This window comes from Podarcis cretensis (genome assembly GCF_951804945.1).
Source record: "Podarcis cretensis genome assembly, chromosome: 8".
NCBI lineage: Eukaryota > Metazoa > Chordata > Lepidosauria > Squamata > Lacertidae > Podarcis > Podarcis cretensis.
Genome location: NC_137177.1, coordinates 3,188,942 through 3,214,072, shown reverse-complemented (window position 1 = coordinate 3,214,072; position 25,131 = coordinate 3,188,942). Strand labels below are relative to the sequence as shown.

The 25,131-nt window shown below is 48.7% G+C and overlaps 2 protein-coding genes and 1 long non-coding RNA gene across 6 annotated transcripts in view; 1 reads left to right on the top strand and 2 right to left on the bottom strand.

Moving 5' to 3' along the window:
- The window catches only part of LOC307221386, a 225,939-nt gene that overhangs the window by 146,652 nt on the left and 54,156 nt on the right, over window positions 1-25,131 (bottom strand). The gene's annotated exons all lie outside the window — the stretch shown is intronic.
- Window positions 139-13,867, top strand: NCCRP1 (NCCRP1, F-box associated domain containing). The gene is made up of 6 exons (XM_079985774.1): window positions 139-382; window positions 6,098-6,169; window positions 7,658-7,745; window positions 8,653-8,748; window positions 10,981-11,125; window positions 13,168-13,867. Exons 1-6 carry the CDS (start codon window positions 253-255, stop codon window positions 13,306-13,308), a joined length of 672 nt encoding a protein of 223 aa, XP_079841900.1. The 5' UTR covers window positions 139-252; the 3' UTR covers window positions 13,309-13,867.
- Window positions 16,286-18,026, bottom strand: SYCN (syncollin). Its single transcript, XM_079988005.1, has one exon. The coding sequence runs from the start codon at window positions 17,739-17,741 to the stop codon at window positions 17,343-17,345; it is 399 nt and encodes a 132-aa protein (XP_079844131.1). The 5' UTR covers window positions 17,742-18,026; the 3' UTR covers window positions 16,286-17,342.

Genomic DNA, 25,131 nt, shown 5'->3' with positions numbered 1-25,131 from the left:
ATAACAAACAGGATAGAAATAGACGGGTGGAGGTGAGGCAGGTTGCTGGGCGGGTCTCCTCGGCTGCAGAAGGCCCTTTTGCATCGCTTTCCGCCCTCCCTCCGGGAGTTTCTGGGGCCGCCGGTCCGCCTCTCCCCTCCCTCCAGCTTCCAACGTAGGACAGCCTTGCGCAAGCCGCCCGCCGGCACTTTGCAAAACTTCCCCTCCGCCGCCGCCCGCTTTGCTGCCCTTGCAGCTCCTGCCATTGTCCCGATGGCTTCGGAGGAGCAGCAGCTACAGAGGAAGCGAGCCTCGAAGCAGCCGCCTCCGGGGGTCTCCGTCGCTCCCGACCCCGCGCTGAAGCCCTTCGAGAGGAACCTGCTGCGGAACCCCAACCCCGAAGGTACCACGCGGCTCCCCCTGGCGCCCGCTTCTCCTTCAGCCCCTGCGAAGGGACCTTGGTGGGGGGGCGATGGGGGGGATGGGTGCCTGCTTTGCAAAAGAGGGGGGTTGACCACCTCCACCCCCCAATGACCTTTCTAAGGGTCAACATTGCAAGAAGTGGCCCCGCAGCAAAGCGTTTTTGGCAAGACCCCTTTGGCACTGCTTAGCCGCGATTGCTGCCTCGAACGGGGTTGGGCTGGATGACCTTTGGGGGTCCCGTACAACTCTATAAGCCTGTGGTTCTAGGAATCAATGACATATCAAGGATATTTCTATCTCCCAAGCCTCTGCATCAGGGGTCCCCAAACTAAGGCCCGGGGGCCGGAAAAGGCCTGAGGGACTCCTTTATCCGGCCCGTGGCGACCCCCGCTGCCCGCTCTTACCGGCGCTGTGCTGCGCGGCTGCCCACTTAGCTTGTGCGGAAGCAGGACTAAGATGTGGAGATATGCTCCAGAGATCCAGACCATGGGGAGCCCCAAGAAATTAATAAATACAATTTGGACTATAATTTGATCTTTTTAATTTTGGTTTTTTAATTGAAGTATTATGCTTGGATATTTAATTGGATGTTCTTTATTGGAAAATCAATAAAAATGATTTTTAAAAAACCCCAGAAATAGCTTGTGCGCATGCGCAATAGTTATTTGTACATGCGCAAGCGTTATTTGTGGTGCACATCCGGGTCAGAGGAGGCCCGTGCACATGCGCACAAGCGATTTCCGGTGCTCCTCCGACTTGGAAGTGCGCCGGAAATTGCGTGTGTGCATGCGCTCCCCCGCCCTCTGGCCCGCCGCACGATCGGCGCTGGAGACACCAGCCCGAGGCGCGATAAGTTTGCTGACCCCTGCTCTACATGTTAAAAAGGAAAAGGGACCCCTGACCATTAGGTCCAGTCATGACCGACTCTGGGGTTGCGGTGCTCATCTCGCTTTATTGGCCGAGGGAGCCGGCGTACAGCTTCCGGGTCATGTGGCCAGCATGACTAAGCCGCTTCTGGTGAACCAGAGCAGTGCATGGAAACGCCCTTTACCTTCCTGCCGGAGCGGTACCTATTTATCTACTTGAACTTTGTGCTTTCGAACTGCTAGGTTGGCAGGAGCAGGGACAGAGCAACAGGAGCTCACTCCATCGTGGGGATTTGAACCGCCAACCTTCTGATCGGCAAGCCCTAGGCTCTGTGGTTTAACCCACAGCGCCACCCGTGTCCCCATGCTCTACATGTTACTGAAGCTATATTCCAGCCTTCGTCCACCCAGCGTTCTCCTGATGTTGTCAAACTACAACTCCCATCAGCCTCAGGTTGGGGTGCTGATGGGAGTTGTGTCTGACAACACCTGGAAGAAGACAGGTGGGCGAAATCTGCTCTGTTCCACTTTTCTTTCCTTTGCAATAGCATCCCTTGCTGTGCCTGAAGAGCCAAGCCAGTAGCTGCCTCTTAATCTTAAACTGACAGACTTGGAGAAACTAGCAAAACAAACAAAACACCTTAAGAGCTCTGCAGAGGAGATGGAGCCAGACCGCGCTCTGTGTGGTGTCTTTCTGGCGCGCCTGTGTGTTTACATGGTGTGTTCTGGAGCCAAGATGTATCCCCTCGTAGATTTAGCTTCCCGAGACCCCGAGAAGAGAACTGAACTCTGAAGAATGACAATGCTGGCAAGAAAGGCGCGAGAGGAATTCTAATAAGGCATTCCTCTGCCAGACGGTGCTTTATCAGAGACTAGAAAGCAGGGACACGTTTGCCCATTAAAAGATACCTCTAACTGAAGTGGATTTTCTCCCAGCAGAGATCACTGTTCAATGGCTATTTGCTAGACTTGCCCTTGCAGGAGTCTGAGATAGGAAGACAGCTTGACTTGCCAGCCAGCTCCTCACTCAGAGCTACAGTATTGAGCAGCTGGCTTATCGGGTGACAGGCATGTACAGTTTTGCACTGATTAAATTTTGCGTTTTGCTACTAGGAGTTAGCATCCGAGCTAGCTTGTTTTCCTCCTCCCTCCCCTCCCCTTTTCCTCTTGTGCCATGTCTCTCATTTGCAAGCCTGGAGACAAACAGGCTCATCTTACTGATTTTGTAAGTTGCTCTGTGAGCCGTTATATTATTATTTTTACTGTGGCATATGGGTGAAAATCTTTAGATGATTCAAAACGTAACTGGATGTGGAGGCCGAGGAAAAAATAACGGGGATATGGCATGCAGGATTTAGGAGGGATGTTTGCAGGAATTAGATGTGCTTGTCGCACTGAAGGTTGGGTAGATATTGCAAGAGCTGAGTGATGAGCAACTGAGAGGAGTTAGCATTCTGCTGGGGTTGCAAGTCTACAATAACATCCATATTTGAGTTAGAGCATCTGCCGGAACATAGAGGTGGCTCATCCCTTGCAGGCAGAGAAGTCTCCACCTTCAGCCACCTTAAAGGTCCAGCCGTGACCAACTCTGGGGTTGCGGCGCTCATCTCGCTTTATTGGCCGAGGGAGCCGGTGTACAGCTTCCGGGTCATGTGGCCAGCATGACTAAGCCGCTTCTGGCGAACCAGAGCAGCGCACGGAAACTCCATTTACCTTCCCGCCAGAGTGGTACCTATTTATCTACTTGCACTCTGACGTGCTTTCGAACTGCTAGGTTACATTACCAACTGCTAGCCACATTACCAAGGCCACAAATACTTGAGCTTTGTTCTAAGAGTCTTAGCTGAGTTTAGGAATCAGTTGCCTGCCGCTTACAGGCCTACCTGCATGTACCTCAGCCGATACCATTGGCAGCAACTGCTGTGATGTCACAGAACACTCTGGAATATTCTCTTCCTTCTACTCTCTTCTTTTCATCCTTCTCCGGATCAGCGCAGCCCACCCCAACCCATTGCACACATATGAAGGAAGGGTACACACACACATACCCCAATTTACATTTCGAAGGGCTCAGGGTAAAAGTCAGATCCGGCAGAATCAATCTGAGACTGAAATAATAATAAAAACAAAAGAAAAGAAAAAAATTCCTTCCAGTAGCACCTTAAAGACCAACTAAGTTAGTTCTAGGTAGAACTAACCTAGAACTAACTTAGTTGGTCTTTAAGGTGCTACTGGAAGGAATTTTTTTCTTTTATTTTGTTTTGACTATGGCAGACCAACACGGCTACCTATCTGTAACTGAAATAATAATAATTTATTATATATACCCCACCCATCTGGCTGGGTTTCCCCAGCCACTCTGGGCGGTTTCCAGCAAAAAATTAAAATGCAATAATTCATCAAATATTAAAAGCTTCCCTAAACAGGGCTGCCTTCAGATGTCTTTTAAAAGTCTGGTAGTTGTTTTTCTCTTTGACATCTGATGGGAGGGCGTTTCACAGGGCAGGTGCCACTACCGAGAAGGCCCTCTGCCTGGTTTCCTGTAACTTGGCTTCTTGCACTGAGGGAACCGCCAGAAGGCCCTCGGTGCTGGACCTCAGTGTCTGGGTAGAACTATGGGGGTGGAGACTCTCCTTCAGGTATACAGGATCGAGGCCGTTTAGGGCTTTAAGTGTCAGCCCCGACACTTAATTGTGCTCGGAAATGTACTGGGAGCCAATGTAGGTCTTTCAGGAACGGTGTTATGTGGTCTTGGTGGCCGCTCCCAGTTACCAGTCTAGCTGCCACATTCTGGATTAGTTGCAGTTTCCGGGTCACCTTCAAATGTAGCCCCATGGAGAGCGCATTGCAGTAGTCCAAACGGGAGATAACTAGAGCATGCACCACTCTGGCCAGACAGTCTGCGGGCAGATATGGTCTCATCCTGCGTACCAGATGGAGCTGATAAACAGCTGCCCTGGACACAGAACTGACCTGCGTCTCCATGGACAGCTGTGAGTCCAAAATGACTCCCAGGCTGCGCACCTGGTCCTTCAGGGACACAGATACCCCATTCAGGACCAGAGAGCACATAGATCTGAAAGAGGAGGGAAATACTTTCACTCTTCCAACGTTCTCCTTTAGCCAAAGGTCCTTTTCAAGAGAGGAACAGGGGGTGCCCTCACCACCTGCTGGCCCAAGGGGCTGTGGGGCAGGTGGGTGAACTCAGAGGCTTGTTATCACCACGTTGGCAACCTCTATCCCAGCTGCTTAAATGCCTCATCTTGACCGTTCGCCTCTGAGAAGTTGGAATGTGCGTAGTCATTCTGTTACATCCCAGCCAGGAAGGTTGGTGATCAGCTGGCAGATTTGCACAGTATTTATGAATGGGTTGATATTCTCTCTGGGGCCGCCTCTAGAATCCTTCCAGCCAACGGACCGCAAGCATGCAAATAAACGTGGTGGGGAAGAGGAAGGAGGTCGCTTGCGAGATCCGACAGTGTCAGCCTTTAATGAAAGGTCCTTTGCCTGTTTCCCTTCCAGAAAATAGCAAACGGCTTTTTCTGATGTTGAGCCAAGAAGAGTTTTTACTGTTCTGGCTAGTCAGGGTTCCAGGCCGCTGCAAGGCAGGGCGGATCCCTAAACATGTTAAAACTTGCTTGTGCAGGAGATTAACTCCCAGAGCTCTGAAACAGCTTTGTCTTTTGCCTGTGGGTGCGGGAAGATCTCGGCAATTTCCGTAATTAATTGGCAGTCATAATCCTTGCGCGCTTGCAAGGAGGCCTTGTAGCTTCCAGGCCTCCTCTCCTCACTCCCAATTAACACAGCCCTTTCTTAAGAACGCAGTAAGTGTCTGCTGGATAAAGCCCAAAAGGGGCCCATGTAGTCCAGCATCCTGATTTTACGGGGCAAACGAGATACCTATAAAGAACTGTTTAGTTAGAAGGGAACCGCCCACCCCCTTGCAATGCATGAATCGCCTATGTATGTGAGAGAGGTTCAGGGCAGGGCAGTTGCGTAGCGAGGATTGCTGGCTCCCAGGGCAAGGAAAGTATTCTGCCCTGTAACCGGCAGCTCCATACGGCGCTGCAGCTGCTGCCAGACAGAGCTGCAGATCAGCTGGAAGACATGGATGGGGATCTCCTGTTAAGGTGACAGCTGCAGAGGTGTACCCGTAATATATATATTTTTTGGCAGTTGCCCTGGGGTCCCCACGCCCATGCTATGCCACTGGCTGGGCTTGGTGCTAAAAGCAATCCTTACGGGGTCCTCGCTGCGGGATCACATTCACCCAGTGCAATACCATCTGCACTGGCTCCCGGTGGAGTACAGGATCAGGTTTAAGGTGCTGGTTTTATAGCCCTATATGGCCTGGGACCCTCATACCTACGGACTGCCTCTCCTGGTATGTCCCATGGAGGACCTTACGGTCTTCAAACAAAAACATCTTGGAGGTCCCGGGCCAAGGGGGGGGGGGTAAGGCGGGCCTCGACCAGAGGCAGGGCCTTTTCAGTACTGGCCCCGATCTGGTAGAACGCTCTGTCACAAGAGACTAGGGCCCTGCGGGACTTGACATCTTTCCACAGGGCCTGCAAGACCTTTGGCCAAGGCACAGTCTGACCCCCTCCTTTGGTAATTCTTTACAGAACTCTAGCCCAATGGTTGCCATCAATTTGATTTGAACTGATTTTATAATGAATTGATTTTAGAATGCTGTATTATTTTGCTGTTGTTAGTGGCTCTGAGCCCGGCTTCGGCTGGGGAGGGTGGGATATAAATAATTTATTATTATTATTATTATTTATTATCAAAGTTCAGTGCATTTTCCTCTTCCCCCGTTTATTTTACAGGTGTGAATATTTCTGAGCCAGCGCCCCCCCTGACGCTGCCCAGGGCAGCTTGGAATCCCCTGGACCCCAAAGGTGAGGTAATGCGTGACAGCGGGAGGCGATTGGGGTTGTGGGCCTCTCCTTGCAAGCCCAGAGCTGGCTGGCATGTGCAACTTGTTAATTTCCTCCTGAGTGGAAGTTATCGATAGAAGCCGAAATCTCACTCCTTAGGAATAAAAACACACAGCGAGTGTAAAAATCAGTTTATTGATAAATAAAAGTCAAACCAGAAACCACAAAATCATATTCTGGGAAGCTTTGGAACAGCAGTTCTCTGACCCAGGTCACTGACGGCCGTAATCCTTAGCGTGACAACAACATAGCAGGACCTGTCAGCGGGACAGATTACGGTTTCACAATGGGAGGAAGAGCATAAATCGAACCATCCATAGAGAAATGTTTGAACAAGCAATCAGATGACTCAGGCCAGGCTAAACGGATCAGAAGGTGGGAGACAAAGACTTATTCACAAGATGACTTGATGGACAGGTGTCAAGTCACAGGTTCAGATTTCTGACTGATACCTGTGATGTTTCTGTGTTGCACATCAATGTGGCGTTTTCAAGGAGGTGTTTCTGTGATGGGGGAAATGGAACTTTTAAAAGATGCCGTAAAGCAGGGGTCAGCAAACTTTTTCAGCAGGGGGCAGGTCCACTGTCCCTCAGACCTTGTGGGGGGCCAGACTATATTTTTTTGGCCTGTGGACGGTCTGGGAATCACCGTGTTTTTACATGAGTAGAATGTATCCTTTTATTTAAAATGCATCTCTGGGTTATTTGTGGGGCATAGGAATTCGTTCTTTTTTTTCTTTTCAAAATATAGTCCGGCCCCCCACAAGGTCTGAGGGACGGTGGACCAGCCCATGGCTGAAAAAGGTTGCTGACCCCATATTAGTATATAAATCCCCTAAACAACTTGGGATCAGTTTACCTGTGAGATCGCCTGACTCCACACACGCCCACTTGACCGCTTCATTCGGCAGAACCGGCCCTGTTGCAGGTGCCTCAAAATCGCAATTCCTCATTTGTAATAACTTGATCTTTGGAACTCCTTGCCACTTGACTGTATTTTTGCCTTCACTGTACTTTTTTCTGTACATGTTAAAAGCATTCTTGTTCAGACAAGCCTTCTAAGATATTTATGAAGTTGATGCGAGTTTTTGTTTTTATTGCTGTTTTACCTTTTGAATGTTTTAAATAGATCTTTTTACTGAAAATTTTATTGTTTTATTGTTTTGTAAGCCGCTTTGAAGCTTTCTTTTCTTTTGCAACCAAGCGGCATATAAATTTTATGAAGTAAATACATATATTTTTATTCGGAAGCTGCACAAGCTCAGGGACACTGCGCTCTTGTGTTTATTTTTTTTGGGGGGGGGACCCACGTGTTCCATCTAGAGGGGGGAAGCGTTCTGTGTATGCTCAGGGGCTCGAGATGCCAGAATGCAGGGACACAGGAAAATGGCAATCTACTAAAACCATTTCCCCCTCCTCTTGGGGGTCTCCTTTCCATCTCTCCCCACAGGTATTTTCAAAGGCTGGCAAGTCAGCATCGAGCCCTTGGAGGCAGACAAGGCAGAAGTCGCCCCAAAGTCTGTCTTGCCACGCTATAGGTGAGTGGGGGACTATATCTCTGGCAGGGTCGGATTTAGGCTTGATGCGGCCCTCAGCTCCTGAAGGTAATGGGGCCCTTTATATGTCCAGCTGTCCTTTGTCAACAACAAATGGCTGCTGTTTTTTTGTGTTGAATATATGCTATATAATAATTGATGCACCTAATAGGTATCTCAAGCCATTTGCACATGTTGCCGTGCAACCAGTCCATGCAGAATGTCGGCACCCTATATATAAAAGGTAAAGTCCAGTCATGGCTGACTCTGGGGTTGCTGCGCTCATCTCGCTTTATTGGCCGAGGGAGCCGGTGTGCAGCTTCCGGGTCATATGGCCAGCATGACTAAGCCGCTTCTGGCGAACCAGAGCAGCGCACGGAAACACCGTTTACCTTCCCGCCGGAGTGGTGCCTATTTATCTACTTGCACTTTGAGGTGCTTTCGAACTACTAGGTTGGCAGGAGCAGGGACCGAGCAACAGGAGCTCATCCAGTCGCGGGGATCTGAACCGCTGACCTTCTGATCGGCAAGTCCTAGGCTCTGTGGTTTAACCCACAGCGCCACCCGTGTCCCTATGCTATATATTGAAAGGAGCAAACCAGTGATATTTGAGGGAGCAGGCTAGCAGGTAGGTTCCATGACTTACATCACAGGAGCCTACACAACACAAGACACTGTTGCTGTATATAAGTTTTATTTTATTTGTTGTTTATCTTATATTTTGGAAATGTGCATCCAGGTTTTTTTGCTTTAAATTCTTTTGGGCCCCCCAAGAGAGTGGGGCCCTAAGCTATAGCTTGTTTAGCTTATACGTACATCCGGCACTGGAGTCCCTGTGAGCTGGTCTTGCCTCTTTGAGTCTCATTGGAACAGCTCGCCTGCTTCCTTCTCTCCCTTTTGCCCTTTCTAGCTGGTGCGTTAAGCAGCAACACATAGACCTGGTGGCCGAAGGATTTTGGGAGGAGCTATTGGATTCATACCAGCCAAACTTCACCGTCATGGACTGGTAAGTGTGTGTGGTTAGTTCCCCCTGCATTCCTGCTTTGCAGGGGATTGGACTGGATGACCCTGGATGTCAGGAGCTCGTCTACACTCGAGTAGGACCCTGGCAGAGACACATTCCCGACTGGCACGTTCTCTCCCTCCTGGCCGATCGTTCGGGAGCTTCAAAAGCTTCCTTCTGCCCGAACATCACAGCGACCGATGCTAACAGACATCGGCACAGTTAGGGATCCGCAGAGTGTTTGCAGTTTGTGTGACAGACCTCAGCAACTCAGCATTTTGGCTAATCTACTTTATTTACATATAAACACACACGGAGCACTGCAACATGGCTCCCTCTCTCTCTAGCATCAAACAGCAAAGAGAAAAAGAACAAAGAACAATAGTCCCACTTCACGGAACACAAGAACACAAACATTCTGTCTCCGTCACTTCCCACTCGGTCAAAACTTACACTGTCATGTGATAGACAACAATCCCATGACTGCAATCACGGAGCAGGAATTCTAACACCTTGAGGGTCCCTTGCAAGTCTACAGTTTTATGATTCTATGACCCGGTTCTTTCCTGGCCTTGTTTGGCACAATGGGCAAGAAGCACACTGAGAGCGTCACTGGCTCTCTAAAAATAAGTGCTGGGGCTTGATGCTACCTAGAAAGTTATGCTGTTTGAACTGGAAGCCTGTCCTTCAACTCCAAAACAACTTGGGCTCTGCTTCGTAAAATAAGTGATTTGCACAAGGGCCGTGCAGACGGTCTGTGGCAGAACCCTTCCCATCAGTCCCATAGTTTAGGGAATTTTTAATGTCTGATGTTTTATTGTATTTTTAATATTTTGATGATGGTGGTGGTGATCTTTTACCTCCCCTGTCCTGGTTTCAGACCTGATCCCTTACCCCTGGCTCTCTGTCAAAGATTCTCCCTGACACCACTGATGAGTAGCCTATTTTTAGGGGCAAGATCCCCAAGGCTGGCAGTTCCACAGGAGTGAGGGAAATAAACTTTGTACATGCTCAGATGCATTCACCCCTTGCTTATAATATATTCCAGGCATGTCCAACAGGTAGATCGCGATCTACTGGTAGATCGCGGGGTGTTCCTGGTAGATCCTGGTTGATCTCAGGCCCCTCAGCAATTTCCTTACAGAAAAGCAGAACGGGAAAAACCCCCAAATCTCCACAACTTTGGCTTCCTAAAATTACTGCCAGTTTTTTTACATTGTGAGTAGATGGCAGTCTATAGAGAGTTGGACATCCCTGATATATTCTGATAGCAAAATTCCAGGCTAAGTCTTGGAGAGCCCTGGTTTAAATTGTTGTTGTTGTTGTTTAGTCGTTTAGTCATGTCCTCCTCTTCGTGACCCCCTGGACCAGAGCACGCCAGGCACTCCTGTCTTCCACTGCCTCCCGCAGTTTAGTCAAACTCATGTTGGTCTCTTCGAGAACACTATCCCACCATCTGTTGCCCCCTTCTCCTTGTGCCCTCAATCTTTCCCAACATCAGGGTCTTTTCCAGGGAGTCTTCTCTTCTCATGAGGTGGCCAAAATCTTGGAGCCTCAGCTTCAGGATCCGTCCTTCCAGTGAGCACTCAGGGCTGATTTCCTTCAGAATGGAGAGGTTTGATCTTCTTGCAGTCCAGGGACTCTCAAGAGTCTCCTCCAGCACCAGAATTCAAAAGCATCCATTCTTTGGCGATCAGCTTTCTTTATGGTCCAGCTCTCACTTCCATACATCACTACAATGTGGGGGTTTTTTGAGTGGGGGTGTGATGAATGGGAGGGGCACATCTCGCACAATTTCATTCAGCTTGCTTTCAGCCACATATGTTTGAAATTGCAGAGGTTAAATGCATGTAAGATGCAATTGCACCGTTACTAAATACCGTATTTTTCACTCTATAAGACGCACCAGACCACAACATGCACCTAGTTTTTGGAGGAGGAAAACAAGAAAAAAAATATTCTGAATCTCAGAAGCCAGAACAGCAAGAGAGATCGCTGCGCAGTGAAAGCAGCAATCCCTCTTGTTGTTCTGGCTTCTGGGATAGCTGCGCAGCCTGCATTCGCTCAAGTGAGTCTTATAGAGGAAAAAATATGGTATATCTAGTAAATCAGGTGCAAAAGTGTCTTCACACATGCTTTATTTCGGACCACCAGAGGGCAGCAGTTCTGCAGTGATAAAGCCAGTTTTGCGGGGACAAAACCATCAGCCCCAACACGACTGCTTTCTCCCTACAGGTACGAAAACAGCAAACTGGCCGACTCTGTCTATGAACTCCACGTCCGGCTCCTGGGAGCAGACAGGGCCACAGTGATGGGTGAATTTCACCACGTGGCGCACGAGGGCGAGCAGGACGGGCAGGAAAACAAGAACTGGCATCACGTAAGAGCTGGGTTGGGTGGGCAATCAGGATTCGAACACAAGACACACTCCACTCCCACAGTTTCCAGCAGCTGGTGTTCAGGAGCCTTGCTGCCTCTGACTGTGGAGGGCAGAGCATAGCCATCAATAATCTTGTCCTGCCCCATTAATTTTTCTAACCTTCCTTTAAAGCCATCCCAGTTGGGGGCCATGGCTGCTTCTTGTGGCAGGGAGTTCCAAAGTTTAACCACACGCTGTTTAAAGAAGGACTTCATTTTCCCCTTCCTGAATCTTTCAGCGTTCAGTTTCTTGGATGCCCATAACTTCTAGCACTACGAGAGAGGGGAAATCTTTTCTCTATCTGCTAATAATAATAATAATTTATACCCCGCCCATCTGGCTGTGCTTCCCCAGCCACTCTGGGCGGCTTCCAACAAAAGATTAAAATACTGTAATGCATCAAACATTAAAAGCTTCCCTAAACAGGGCTGCCTTCAGATGTCTTCTAAAAGTCTGGTAGTTGTTGTTCTCTTTGACATCTGGTGGGAGGGCGTTCCACAGGGAGGGCGCCACCACCAAGAAGGCCCTCTGTCTGGTTCCCTGTAACTTGGCTTCTCTCAGTGAGGGAACTGCCAGAAGGCCCTCGGCGCTGGATTTCAGTGTCTGGGCAGAACAATGTGGGTGGAGATGCTCCTTCAGATATACTGGACCGAGGCCGTTTAGAGCTTTCAAGGTCAGCACTAACACTTTGAATTGTGCTCGGAAACGTACTGGGAGCCAATGTAGGTCTTTTAGGACCGGTGTTATGTGGTCTCGGCGGCCGCCCCCAGTCCCCAGTCTAGCTGCCGCATTCTGGATTAGTTGTAGTTTCTGGGTCACCTTCAAAGGTAGCCCCACGTAGAGCGCATTGCAGTAGTCCAAGCGGGAGATAACCAGAGCATGCACCACTCTGGCGAGACAGTCTGCGGGCAGGGAGGGTCTCATTCTGCATAGCAGATGGAGCTGGTAGACAGCTGCCCTGGACACAGATTTAACCTGTGCCTCCATGGACAGCCGTGAGTCCAAAATGACTTCCAGGCTGAGCACCTGGTCCTTCAGGGGCACAGTTGCCCCATTCAGGACTAGGGAGTCCTGCATGGCAGGGGGCTGAACTCTTTCATCCACCATCCTGTTCTCACAGTGGCCAACCAGATGCCTGTGGGAAACTTGCAAGCAGGATTCGAACACAAGACACACTCCACTCCCACAGTTTCCAGCAGCTGGTGTTCAGGAGCATTGCTGCCTCTGACTTTGGAGGGCACAGCATAGCCATCGGTAACCTTGTCCTCCCCCATGAATTTTTCTAATCCTTTAAAGCCATCCCAGTTGGGGGCCATGTGGCAGGGAGTTCCACAGTTTAACCGCGCACTGTTTAAAGAAGGACTTCATTTTACGAGAGAGGGGAAATCTTTTCTCTGTCTGCTTCCTTTGTGCCCTTCGTAATTTTATAAAGCACTGTGTCTCCTCAGTTGGCTGGAGCGCTGTGCTGATAAGGCCAAGGTTGCAGGTTCGATCCCCCCATGGGAAAGCTGCATATTCCTACATTGTAGGGGGTTGGACTGGATGACCTCTGGGTCCTCTCCAGCTCTGTAATTCTATGATTCAAAACTTTAAAATGCCAAACACTGTAACCGTTCTTCATAGGGGAGTTCCTCAGTCTTGTTTTGCAAACTCCTGGATGTCCTCAAGTTCTCGTGGACATGCACAAGCAATGGAAGAAAGCTTTTTTCTACCCACTTCCCCCATGACATGTACAATTTTATAAAGTTCCATCATGTCGCCACTTCCTCGCTTTTTCTCTACACTAAAATGCCCCAAACGCTGACTGATCTGGGTCTCACTGGGTTGGCTGAGCCGCATGGCCTGCTGTCATAAAAACCCCCTAAGGACTCAGTTTGCCTGTCCGAGAAATGGGTACATATGTGTGCATTAAGCTGGAGGAACTGTGGGGTCTCCAGCCCAGCACCCCTGTGGTTGTAGCCTTGTGGACTGAGACTGTCCCCCCCTCCCTGATCTCTTTCAAGGTCTCCCACGTATTCCAGCGCTACGGAGCAGGACTGCGTTACGTCCACTTCCTCCACAAGGCCAAAGAGGTTGAGATGCCGGCTGGATTCCTCCGGACGAGAGTGACGGACAGCAGCGTCTCTGCCCAGCTGCGGGACTGATGGCGTTTGGGGGAGCGGTGGGGTGGTCAGGCATTGTGTGGGGCATCAAAGGGGAGGGTTCAGGGGGTTCCCTGAGCTGCCCAGATCCTGTAGGAAGACCCACCGACGAATGATATTTTCTTGCATATTGATTAAAAGCAGATGTGAAACTACAAACAGCATCTTTGTAGTATATAGAGGAAGACACTCTGCCCATGTTCAGAGGCACCATTTTTCTTCCTGACACCATTTTATTCCAGGTCAGGGATATGGCTTGCTGGGAAAAGGTTTGGGGGCTAATCCCTGGTTCCTCGCTTTCTCAGATCAACTTTTCTCCATAGACTTGACACCTCCCCAGCTAAACTGGGGGCTTCCTAGCAGGTGAAGCCTATCCTTTGCGCTCCTCATAACGCAGTCCTGCACAGGCTTACTCGGAAGCAAGTCGGCAAGGCTTCTTCCCTACTAAATGCAATTTAGAGCTGCAACCTCAATGCCCAGTTTCCCATCTGTTCTATGGCAGAAAATGGAGATTTTCAATTTCATTGTTCTGTATGGGACAATGACAGTAAAGATTATCGTATCGTAACGCTGGCCTACCTTGCAGGGGTGGTTGTTTGGGGAGAGAAGATGGGGTTCAGTGCTGCATAGCTTAGGTCCCAACTTTGACTGGCAGCATCTTCAGGTAGGGCTGGGAGACACCACTATCCTGATTAAATATATGGACATTTTCTATGCTTTGTTTTCAAGGAGATGCACAGCGGCCCTCCAGACTCCGAATATATTGGAACTGGCTGTGGTTCCGTAGCAGAGAGGGAAGAACAGAGAAGAGAATCACAGAATTTTAGGAATGGGAACCCCAAAGGACATCTAGTCCAACCCCCTGAAATGCAGGAATCTCAGTTGAAGCATCCATAACAAATGGCCACCCAACCTCTGCTTAGAAACCTCCAAGGAAGGAGAATCCATAACCCCCCAAGGGAGACTCTTCCACTGTCAAGGGAGTTGGGAATATTTAGCCTGGAGAAGGTATGACAGAACCACAGCCGGCTCCAATATATTTGGAGTCTGGAGTGCTGCTCTGCATCTCCTTGAAGCCAGAAACATAGAAATTTTCCGTATATCCCTGAAACAAGAGGTATTATCTTCTAGAATTACCGTATTTTTCGCCCTATAGGACACACTTTTTCCCCTCCAAAAATGAAGGGGAAATGCGTGTGCGTCCTATGGGGCGAATGCAGGCTTTCGCTGAAGCCTGGAGAGCGAGAGGCGTCGGTGCGCACCGACCCCTCTCGCTCTCCAGGCTTCAGGAGAGCCGCAGCGCCAGCCCCACAAGGTCGGGGGACAGCGGGGAGGCGGAACGCCGCCATCCCGCTGTCTCCCAATGTGGTTTGGAGGCTGACGGCGGGGAGACGCGTGCTTCTCCCGGCCGCCAGCCCCGCAAGCTCCGGGGACAGCTGGGAGGCGCATCGCGTCCTCCCGCTGTCCCTGGACCTGGTCTGCAGGCGGGTGGCGGGGAGAAGAGCACTTCTCCCCGCTGCCTGCCCCGCAAGCGCCTGGGGGGGAAATAAATTTTTTTTTCTTTATTTCCCCCCCTAAAACTTGGTGCGTCCTATGGGCCGGTGCGTCCTATGGGGCGAAAAATACGGTAAACTAAATAACAAAAATCAAAAAGTTTAAGGAAAAGAATTAGAAAAACCTAGAATTGAACAAAGCCTTAAAAATTAGAAAAACCTAGAATTGAACAAAGCCTTGACGGGATGTCGGCTATAAACCTCGTTTCACTGGACTATTCAGTTTCCTCAGAAGGAAATAAAGGAATCATAAACCTTAAATGATTTTAAACAAACTCAAGAACAGGGCTGGAACGCTCCCCTGAGTTTACAAAAAAGGTTTGAAAACCTCAGTGGCAAGTTTTAGACATAGCCCTGTTTAAAGAACGCCAAGCAGTAGGAATAAGGAGTTGAGGACTCGGCTGTGTAAACTCTAGTACTGCCTTTGCAAAAAGGTTTTAAAAAACTTACAAAGGAATACGAGATAAGCTGTTTTAGATTTTAAACAAACTCAAGAACGAGGCTGAAACGCTCCTTTGGTCTAGATGTAACTGCTGATGTGAAAGAAATTGAAAATCTACATTTACTGCCATGGCACAGATGGGAAACTGGGCATTGAGGTTGCAGTGCTAAAAGAATTTAGTAGGGAAGAGGTGATTGCATAGCCATCTTCCAATATACCTGAAGGACTCTCCTCTTCCTGGAAGACGATGCCTGCATTTATTTATCTTTTGCTGCTACGGAGGGAAGAAGCAGAACCACCGGTTTCAAGTACCGACGAAAGGAGATTCTGACGAAAAATTCAGTCAACCTTTCTGAAGATAAAGGCCGTTCAACAGTGGAGGGTTCTTCTTCCTTGGAACTTTTTAAGCACAGCTTGGGTGCCCACCTGCCAGCGATCCTTTATCTGCGATTCCTGCATTGCAGGGGGTTGATCTGAATGCCCTTTGGGGGTCCCCCACACCTCGCTAGAATTCTATGATCCTTTGGTTCCAGGTGGGGACAAAAAGCTCAGGGCATGAAATAAGACCAGTGGAGGATGTGGTCTCTGCTCCCCACCGCTGGATCAAGGCTAAGGCGGCTTTTTGGCCTGATTCTATGACATTTTCATAGGATCATAGAGTTTGAAGGGACCCTGAGGGTCATCTAGTCCAACCCCCCTGCGATGCAGGAATCTTTTGTCCGATGTGGGGCTCGAACCCGCGACTTTGAGATTCAGAGTCTCAGCTATCCCATCTAAGTCGGGTGGGGGGATTTCATCGGTCAGAAATCCTGCGATTCCTGCATTGCGGTGCTTAGATTTGTTGACCTCGGGGACTCCTTCCAGCTACACAGTTCTGTGGCACTCTGCTGGTGCTCAGAGGCACCCTCCCCACCGCCCAAACTTCAAGCGTTGATCTCTCTGGCATTGAAATTGGCAAAGTGGCAAGCCCTGGATCAAACTCCTTATCTCGCACCCCACCCTCCTTTGGAGGTGCCCAGTTTCGAAGGAAGGGAGTTAAATTGAAAACAATTTGGTGCGGATTATTGTATTCTGCTCTCGGCTCCCTGAAAGCTCTTTCCAATTAAATGTTTACAAGAGGCGAGAAAAGAGTAGAAGCTACCCATCATTTGCTGACCTTGAGCTACAAAAAAGAGAGAGAGGCGGAACGTGTTCCGAAAGCCGTGTTCTTTCGCTTTTAATTATGTTTATCGTGGCGACACAGAGGAATAGTGGCCTAGACGAGGCAGAAGGAGCGATTGCTGCAAAGCGGGTCTCTGGGGAAGCAGCTGGGGGGGGGGGGAGAGAGAGAGAAAGAGAGACACAATGGCTTTGAAGATGGAACGCCTGTCTTAAAAAGCCAAAAAAAGCCAAAACACTACACCCAGAACAAAGTGGGGAATGTGGGAAAGATCTTAAAAGCACCAGAAGCTACATATATTTCGAGTGAGGTGTCCAACTTGGAGATCGTCAAAGCTCAGGGAGGAACCCCCTTCTCTGCCGCAGTTGTGAAAAATAAATTCAATTGCCGGTTTCTGCTTTTTCGTGGCGTCGTTCCTGCTCCCTGTAGGTGAATTGCTTGCTATCAGACGATGAATTCTTTTTTCAGGGGTTTGCATTTCGTTTGGGTGCAGAGCTTCCCCAGTCGGGCAGAGCTTTTGCCATGGCCCATGGCCAGAGAGGAGGATTCTGGGAGGGAGATCTTCCAGTTGACCAGAGAATTTGCCCTGGAGACGTGACGAGAGCAGAGGATTCTGGGAAAGACTTCTCCTAGTTGGCTAGAGATTTTGCCATGGGCAGTGCGGAGGATTCTGGGAAGAAGATCTTCCAGTTGGCAAGAGCGTTTGCCATGGCAAGAGCAGGGGATTCTGGGAGGGAGCTATCCCAGAATCCTTAGTGGCAACAGAGTGGGGCATAGCGGTGCAAGACCTGTGGGAACATTGCTTGGGGTGCTGCAGGGTCAGGCTGGCAAGAGCTGCTCGTGGCCACGGGGTCCTATCTCGCACGGCTCTGGCGTGGGCTCCTCAATTGCACTTACAATAGTAGGCGGAGATGTCATTGGCCCAGTCGCCGAATATGCCCTTCCGGATTTCCTGGAGACGCGGGAAGGCGCCGGCTTTGAACTTGCGGGTCTTGCCCCCTTTGCCCTTGCGGGACCAGACGGTCAGCTCACATCTCTGCCCTACCACCAGCGAGGTCACCTTGTCGTTGAAGGCAGATGGCATGTAAGGCTGGTCCTCGTCCGGCGGCACCACCAGGACGCTGCCAGCGCAGCACTGGTCATAGTAGGGGCTGTTCTTGGTGTAGAGCTGGGCGCAGATCTTGGTGCCATTGGCAGTCTTCAGATCGGCCGGCGCCGGGCATTGCGCCCAGGCCATGGCGAAGAGCAGTGGGACGAGGAGGAAAGTTGGCGAGGTCTTCATCGTTGCAGCGGTTGAGGGAGAAGGAAGGTTGCAGCCTGCGGCGAAGAGGCTCGCTTTTATAGAGCGCTGCCCAGGGCCGAGGCGGGCACAGAGATAGCAGGAGGGAGATATGGGTGGGAAGGTGGCAAGCTGGGCTGCCCTGTGCCAACCCAGGTGGCTGGCAAATCAAGGTGCCCACCCACAGCCACTTGTTTCTGAGGGTGGACATTCTGGGAGCTGGGCAGAAAAACACTGTTGTGTGCACAGAAGAAAATAAATATTAAGAGGAACTGGGGAACGTACAGCGATATATGCAGTTTTTCTGAAAGTGCTTGTAAAGTTAATAAACAAGAAGAGATCCAAGAACGGATTTCTGTTTTGTTTCAGCATCATCAGGTAAATGATAGATAGATGATAAATAGATAGATGATAGATGATAGATATAGATAGATAATAGATAGATAGATAGATAGATAGATAGATAGATAGATAGATAGATTATAGATAGATAATTTATTACAGTTACAGATAGGTAGCCGAGTTGGTCTGCCATAGTAAAAACAAAATAAAAAAATTCCTTCCAGTAGCACCTTAAAGACCAACTAAGTTAGTTCTAGGTATGAGCTTTCGTGTGCATGCACACTTCTTCAGATACACACAGTCAGAGACCAGCTTATAAAACACACTTGGGGGTACAGTCACAGAAGAAAAACAAACAAATAAAACAATGTACAACAATAAATTTATAAACAATGTACAACAATAAATTTATAAACAATGTACAACAATAAACTACTGCAGGGAGTTAACCCAGAGTCACCCACGGAACCGAGTTTGGGGATTTTCATAATGAACTAGTTTGAGTTGGGAGATGGTCTGTACAGAAAGTGAGGAGGAATTAAAGAACCTTTTAATGAGGGTGAAAGAGGAGAGCGCAAAATATGGTCTGAAGCTAAAAAAACAAACAAACAAAAAAAAGGCTGGGCTGGATGAATCCCTAGCCGGAATTAAGATTGCCGGAAGAAATATCAACAACCTCAGATATGCAGATGACACAACCTTGATGGCAGAAAGTGAGGAGGAATTAAAGAACCTTTTATTGAGGGTGAAAGAGGAGAGTGCAAAATATGGTCTGAAGCTCAACATCAAAAAAAACGAAGATCATGGCTACTGGTCCCATCACCTCCTGGCAAATAGAAGGGGAAGAAATGGAGGCAGTGAGAGATTTTACTTTCTTGGGCTCCATGATCACTGCAGATGGTGACAGCAGCTGCGAAATTAAAAGACGCCTGCTTCTTGGGAGAAAAGCAATGACAAACCTAGAAAGCATCTTCAAAAGCAGAGACATCACCTTGCCAACAAAGGTCCGTATAGTTCAAGCTCTGGTTTTCCCAGTAGTGATGTATGGAAGTGAGAGCTGGACCACAAAGAAGGCTGATCGCTGAAGAATGGATGCTTTTGAATTGTGGTGCTGGAGGAGACTCTTGAGAGCCCCATGGACTGCAAGAAGATCCAACCTCTCCATTCTGAAGGAAATCAGCCCTGAGTGCTCACTGGAAGGACAGATCCTGAAGCTGAGGCTCCAAGACTTTGGCCACCTCATGAGAAGAGAAGACTCCCTGGAAAAGACCCTGATGTTGGGAAAGATGGAGGGCGCATGGAGAAGGGGACGACGGAGGACGAGATGGTGGGACAGTGTTCTCGAAGCTACGAACATGAGTTTGACCAAACTGCGGGAGGCAGTGGAAGACAGGAGTGCCTGGCGTGCTCTGGTCCAGGGGGTCACAAAGAGTCAAACACGACTAAATGACTAAACAACAACAACAACAACTGCACCTACAGATCTGTACACAGAATCTGGCGACCATCCAGGTTATCTTCTAATCTTTGCCTAACAGGAAAAGGTCAAATTTTTGCTTTTGCGGGAGGTCAGCGAGCCTCACCAGCATGGGATCAATGGTCTTACTCTGTGCCTCTTCATAAAAGGGACATCTAAGGAACAAGTGGTCTGGGCTTCCTATCACCCCCAATGAACAGGCGCAAAGTCTCTGAGCATATGGTACTTTTTAAAAGGCTCCTTCCAAGACCGGCGAGGGCAGAGCTGAGCTTCTGGCGAGTGTAAAGGCCCTTCTAGCATTTTTGGATACGAGAAAGATGAGATATGCTGCTGGTGCAGCTACATATCTCTTGAATTCTCCAATTTTATAGTCGGGGCACCTTAAGCATTCCTGTTGTCTCTCAGTGTCTATGATTTTTGCCTTACCGTGGCTTTTGCCTGGCCCAACCCCAGACTTAGAAAGGCTTGAGGGGCAAAACCCAGTTTCTGAAGGGTGTTCAGGATGCAGTCTGCCAGCCTGACTGGAACTGTTCGAAGAGGATCAATGGGGCTATTCCTTGGTGGAGCAGCTTCAATGTCAGCCATTTGTAGATTGATGTTAGGCAGAGAGGGAGAGAGAGAGAGACAACAACGGTCTGATTTTGAAAGTAAATTGCTAGATGGTAAAGTAAAGCTGAAGGCTGCCCTGTTTAGGGAAGTTTTTAATATTTGATGTTTTATATTGTGTTTTCAATATTCTATTGGGAGCTGCCCAGAGTGGCAGGGGCAGCCCAGCCAGATGAGCGGGGTACAGTGGTGCCCCCACAAGACGAACGCCTCGCAAGACGGAAAACCCGCTAGACGAAAGGATTTTTCATTTTGGAGGCGCTTCGCAAAACGAATTTCTCTGTGGGGTTGCTTCCCAAGACGAAAAAATCTTGCGAGTTCCCGCGGGTTTTTCTCGCTTTCCCCCCCTCTTTTCCTAAGCTGCTAAGCCGCTTAACAGCTGATCCGCTGATAAGCTGCTTAACAGCTGATCGCTAAAAGCCGCTAGACCGCTAATAGCGCTAATCCGCTAAGCCGTCAATGGGCTTGCTTCGCAAGACGAAAAAACCGCTAGACGAAGAGAATCGCGGAACGGATTCTTTTCGTCTTGCAAGGCACCACTGTATAAATTAATAATAATAATAATAATAATAATAATAATAATAATAATAATAATAAAACTGATCTTAAAAAATATATATAATGTTATTGGAATGGGAAACGAAAGATGAATTGGTTAATTCAGCAATGATACACTGGACCTAAAGATTTAGGTCACAGAGAGTTAAGGGGCCAAAGGCCTGGTGGTTATAGAGAAAGGTGCCAGGCGAGCCACTCTGGGGAGAGCATCCCGCAAGCGGGGGGCCACTGCAGAAAAGGCCCCGTTCTCGCGTTGCCACCTCCTGGAGCCCTCATGGCGGAGGTACACAAGAAAGACCCTCACGGGGCCTAGGTATATAAGTGTTATTATTATCCAAAAACATATATGGTTATTTATAGCGTACTACATTCTGTCATAAATGGGTTCCAAATACCATTATGCTTCTCCACTCAAAGTCCACATCTGTAAGCAACCCATTCATAAGTTGTGAGTCTTGCTAAATCTTCATTGACTAAAGTGGGGCATAGGTTCATTTTCCCAATGCATCAATACCAAGTCTTTTTGCCATAGTAAAGGCATGGAAAATGCATTTACGTCGTCAAATTCCATCCAGTGGGTATGTAATTCAAAATAATAATAATAATCTAATAATAAATTTTATTTATACCCTGCCTTCCCCGGCCAGAGCTGGGCTCAGGGCGGCTAACACCAGTTTAATTACAGTAAAAACATAATAGGGGGGGGAAAACACCAATTTAAAATGCAGGTTAAAATGCAATTTAAAATGCAGCCTCATTTTAAAAGTAGCCCATAGATCAAGACCATAAGGGGAGGGGAACATAAGGGTCAAACTGAGTCCAAACCAAAGGCCAGGTGGAACAACTCTGTCTTGCAGGCCCTGTGGAAAGATGTCAATTCACGCAGGGCCCTGGTCTCTTGGGACAGAGCATTCCACCAAGTCGGGGCCAGTACTGAAAAGGCTTCTGGCCCTAGTTGAAACCAATCTAACCACCATGCGACTTGGGACCTCCAAAATGTTGTCATTTGTGGACCTTAAGGTCCTCCGCAGGGCATACCAGGAGAGGTAGGAGATGTTTTCCTCTGAAAAGTTCAACATTTCCCACACAGTCACGTTGATACAATCCAAATGTTTTCTCCCCAAACTTTGGAAGTGCAGGATGTTGTAAAACCGTGAGGCTAATGGGACACGGGTGGCGCTCGCGATGGGGTGAGCTCCCGTTGCTCTGTCCCTGCTCCTGCCAACCTAGCAGTTCGAAAGCACGTCAAAGTCCAAGTAGATAAATAGGTACTGCTCTGGCGGGAAGGTAAATGGCATTTCTGTGCAGTGCTCTGGTTTGCCAGAAGCGGCTTAGTCATGCTGGCCACATGACCCGGAAGCTGTACGCCGGCTCCCTTGGCCTGTAAAGCGAGATGAGTGCTGCAACCCCAGAGTTGGCCACGACTGGACCTAATGGTCAGGGGTCCCTTTACCTTAATGGGTGAGCTCAGACTAGATGACCCTGGTGAAGGGGGTCCCTCCCAGCTCTAACCAGACAGAGGGCCTTCTTGGTGGTGGTACCCACCCTGTGGAACGCCCTCCCTTCAGATGTGAAGGAAATAAGCAGCTATCCTATCTTCAAAAGACATCTGAAGGCAGCCCTGTTCAGGGAAGTTTTTAATACTTAATGCTTTATTGTTTATAACACTTGATTGGGAGCCTTCCAGAATGGCTGGGGAAACTCAGCCAGGTGGGCGGGGTATAAATAATAAATTATTCTTATTATTCTTATTATAACCCTGACCCAAATGGGGGTCCTAACCTGGCCACATTGTGGAGACATTTCTTTCCCCTTCCTTTCTCCCCCCTCCCCACCTTCCAGCAGGTAAACAGCAGGAACACCACCTTTCCCCAAAATAACACCTGCAGAAACTATCGTCTATCTAATCTTTCCACATTGGAACATTTCTATTTTCGTTTCCCTCTGCCCTCCACCTGCTGCCTCTCCCAAGGCCCAGGTGCAGACTTCTCCTGGGAGGGGGCAACCTGCCTCCCTTGTCTCAGCACCCACCCACCTGCGTCACCCTCAAGGTCACCCTGATGGATGAGTTGCAGCTGCCAAGCCCTGGTGTTTTTATTCCAGCCGCCTTTTCATCTTGAAAGCAAGGTGGGGGTGGAGAGGTCAAGGCACCTTCAGAGTCAGACCCTGCCTTCATTTCTCTCCATGTCGCCTACACCGACGGGCAGCAGCTGTCTGGCGTTTCGAGCAGGAAGTCTTTTCTGCAGCGGACGTTTTGCTCAGGATTTGAACCCGGCAACCTGGGCGAGGCACGGGCTCTGGTTGCCGCTGACCTGCGAGCCTGAAAATAAGGATTCCGGTCCTCATGACTTTCAACACAGATTTTAAATGGGAACGGGAGAAGTGGCCTTATATTGGTTCCTTGGTGCTTCTAGTTCAGTATTGTCTGCACTGACTGGCAGCATCTCTCTGAGGTTTCAGGCAGGGGACATTCCCAGTTCTACCTGGAGAAGCAACCAGAGACTGAGCCCAGGTCCTTCTACTCCTGAGCTGCTACCCTTCCCCAAATTATTATTATTTAATAAATTTGTATACCGCCCGTCCTCTGCAGCACTCAGGGCAGTTGGCAACGCAGACATGACGAGATAAAAACACAAAGTGCTTAATAGAAAGTAATGTTGTAAGAAAAACTGCTCCCTTTCCCTTATGGGGTGTTCCGGAGCCTGTATACAGTCCTTAAGTGTGTTACCTATCGGTAGGAGAAAATAACAGAGGCCAAACAGAGTACAGTGGTACCTGGGTTACATACACTTCAGGTTACATACGCTTCAGGTTACAGACTCTGCTAACTGAGAAATAGTGCTTCAGGTTAAGAACTTTGCTTCAGGATAAGAACAGAAATTGTGCGCCGGCGGCACGACAGAAGCATGAGGCCCCATTAGCTAAAGTGGTGCTTCAGGTTAAGAACAGTTTCAGGTTAAGTACGGACCTCCGGAACGAATTAAGTACTTAACCCGAGGTACCACTGTATATTGAGAAGCAAAGTGCCTAGTAAGTCTGGTCTTTATTTAAGGAACTATTGCGACAGGGTCTTCACTCACCACACGCAGGTGGGAGGAGAACCCAGAACCATGGGTGCGCTAGCCCTTATTGAGACTCTTGAAATTGCCCACCCTGTAGCCCAAGACTCCCCCCCCCAAACATCATACATACATCACAGAAGGAGGCGGTCTACAGCAGAAATCCTGCTTTGCCAGGATACCTGATAATGGTCACTGATTGCTTTACCTGGGCAGCCTGGCCATTCTTTTGTGATGGTAAATACTTTTAGTTCCTGAATGCAGGTCACAGGCTCACCCTATTCATACACAAATACACCCTTAAGAAAGGATTTGCAAGCAAAAAGACAATGGGAAGACTTTCCCCATTTTCCTCCCTTTACTGCAGAAGAATATTTGAGGTCATTGGGAGAGTAAAAATGGCTTCAGGATTGCTCTCCTGTACTATTTCAGACACATGGTTCATATATTTAGATATGTGTGCATTTATGAACATTTGTTCTATATTTGAGACCTTAGAATTCTTATAACAATAGCAACAAATAAGTACAAACCAATAACCCCCCTCCAACAAACACATTTAAAAGGTTATCGGATGCCGATCTGCCCAAGGCAAAGAGGAACGTTTTTGCCTGGCGCCTCCAGGTGTATAATGAGGGCACCAGCCAAAATTACAGTCTCACCCTCCTGAAGCCAATTCTTAGGAAGAATGGTTGCCACATGAAGCCTTCATTCCTGCCCCCAAATTGCTCCCCTCTCCTGGTTATAAAAAGGCGGGTGTCAGTAGCCCCGCATCTCATGCCAAAGGGGCTGGCACGAAATTGACCCAGTGGGGCATTTTGAGTCCGGAGCTCAATAGTTAAGGCGTGCAATAAACAAAAATCTGCCCTTATTCCCTTATGGGGGACACAAGAGCCCTTATAGAGTCCTTTGTAGGTTCTTCATCGGTCAGAGAAAAGAACAGAGGCCAGCCAGAGAATATTGAGAAGCAAAGCAGCTTGTAAGTCTGATCTTTATTGATCTGTTGCAACAGGGTGTTCCCTTCACACACAGGAAAGGAGGAGGACCCCAAACAAAGGTGTGCCCGCCCTTATATAGACATTTTAAATTGCCCACCCTGGAGCCCAAGACCACCCCCAGAAACATCATACACACATCACAGAAGAGGCAGTCTACAACAGATATCTGAGTGTGTTGTTTACCTCCTGTCTGGCAGACCACCTGTTAATGCTCACTTGATTGGATGTCCTGGGGAGCCTGGCCAGTCTTTTGTAATGATAAATCCTTAGTTCCTGAGCCAGGTCACAGGCTCACCCTATTCATACACAGACATACCCTTAAGACAGGATTTGTGAAGGAAAAGACAATGGGG

Bases quoted from the DNA above. Each gene is read 5' to 3' on its own strand.
- NCCRP1 (XM_079985774.1), top strand. From the start codon at position 253: ATGGCTTCGGAGGAGCAGCAGCTACAGAGGAAGCGAGCCTCGAAGCAG. The intron at 6,170-7,657 runs GTGAGGTAATGC...CTCTCCCCACAG, and splicing joins GAATCCCCTGGACCCCAAAG to GTATTTTCAAAGGCTGGCAA. The intron at 7,746-8,652 runs GTGAGTGGGGGA...TGCCCTTTCTAG, and splicing joins TCTGTCTTGCCACGCTATAG to CTGGTGCGTTAAGCAGCAAC.
- SYCN (XM_079988005.1), bottom strand. From the start codon at position 17,741: ATGAAGACCTCGCCAACTTTCCTCCTCGTCCCACTGCTCTTCGCCATG.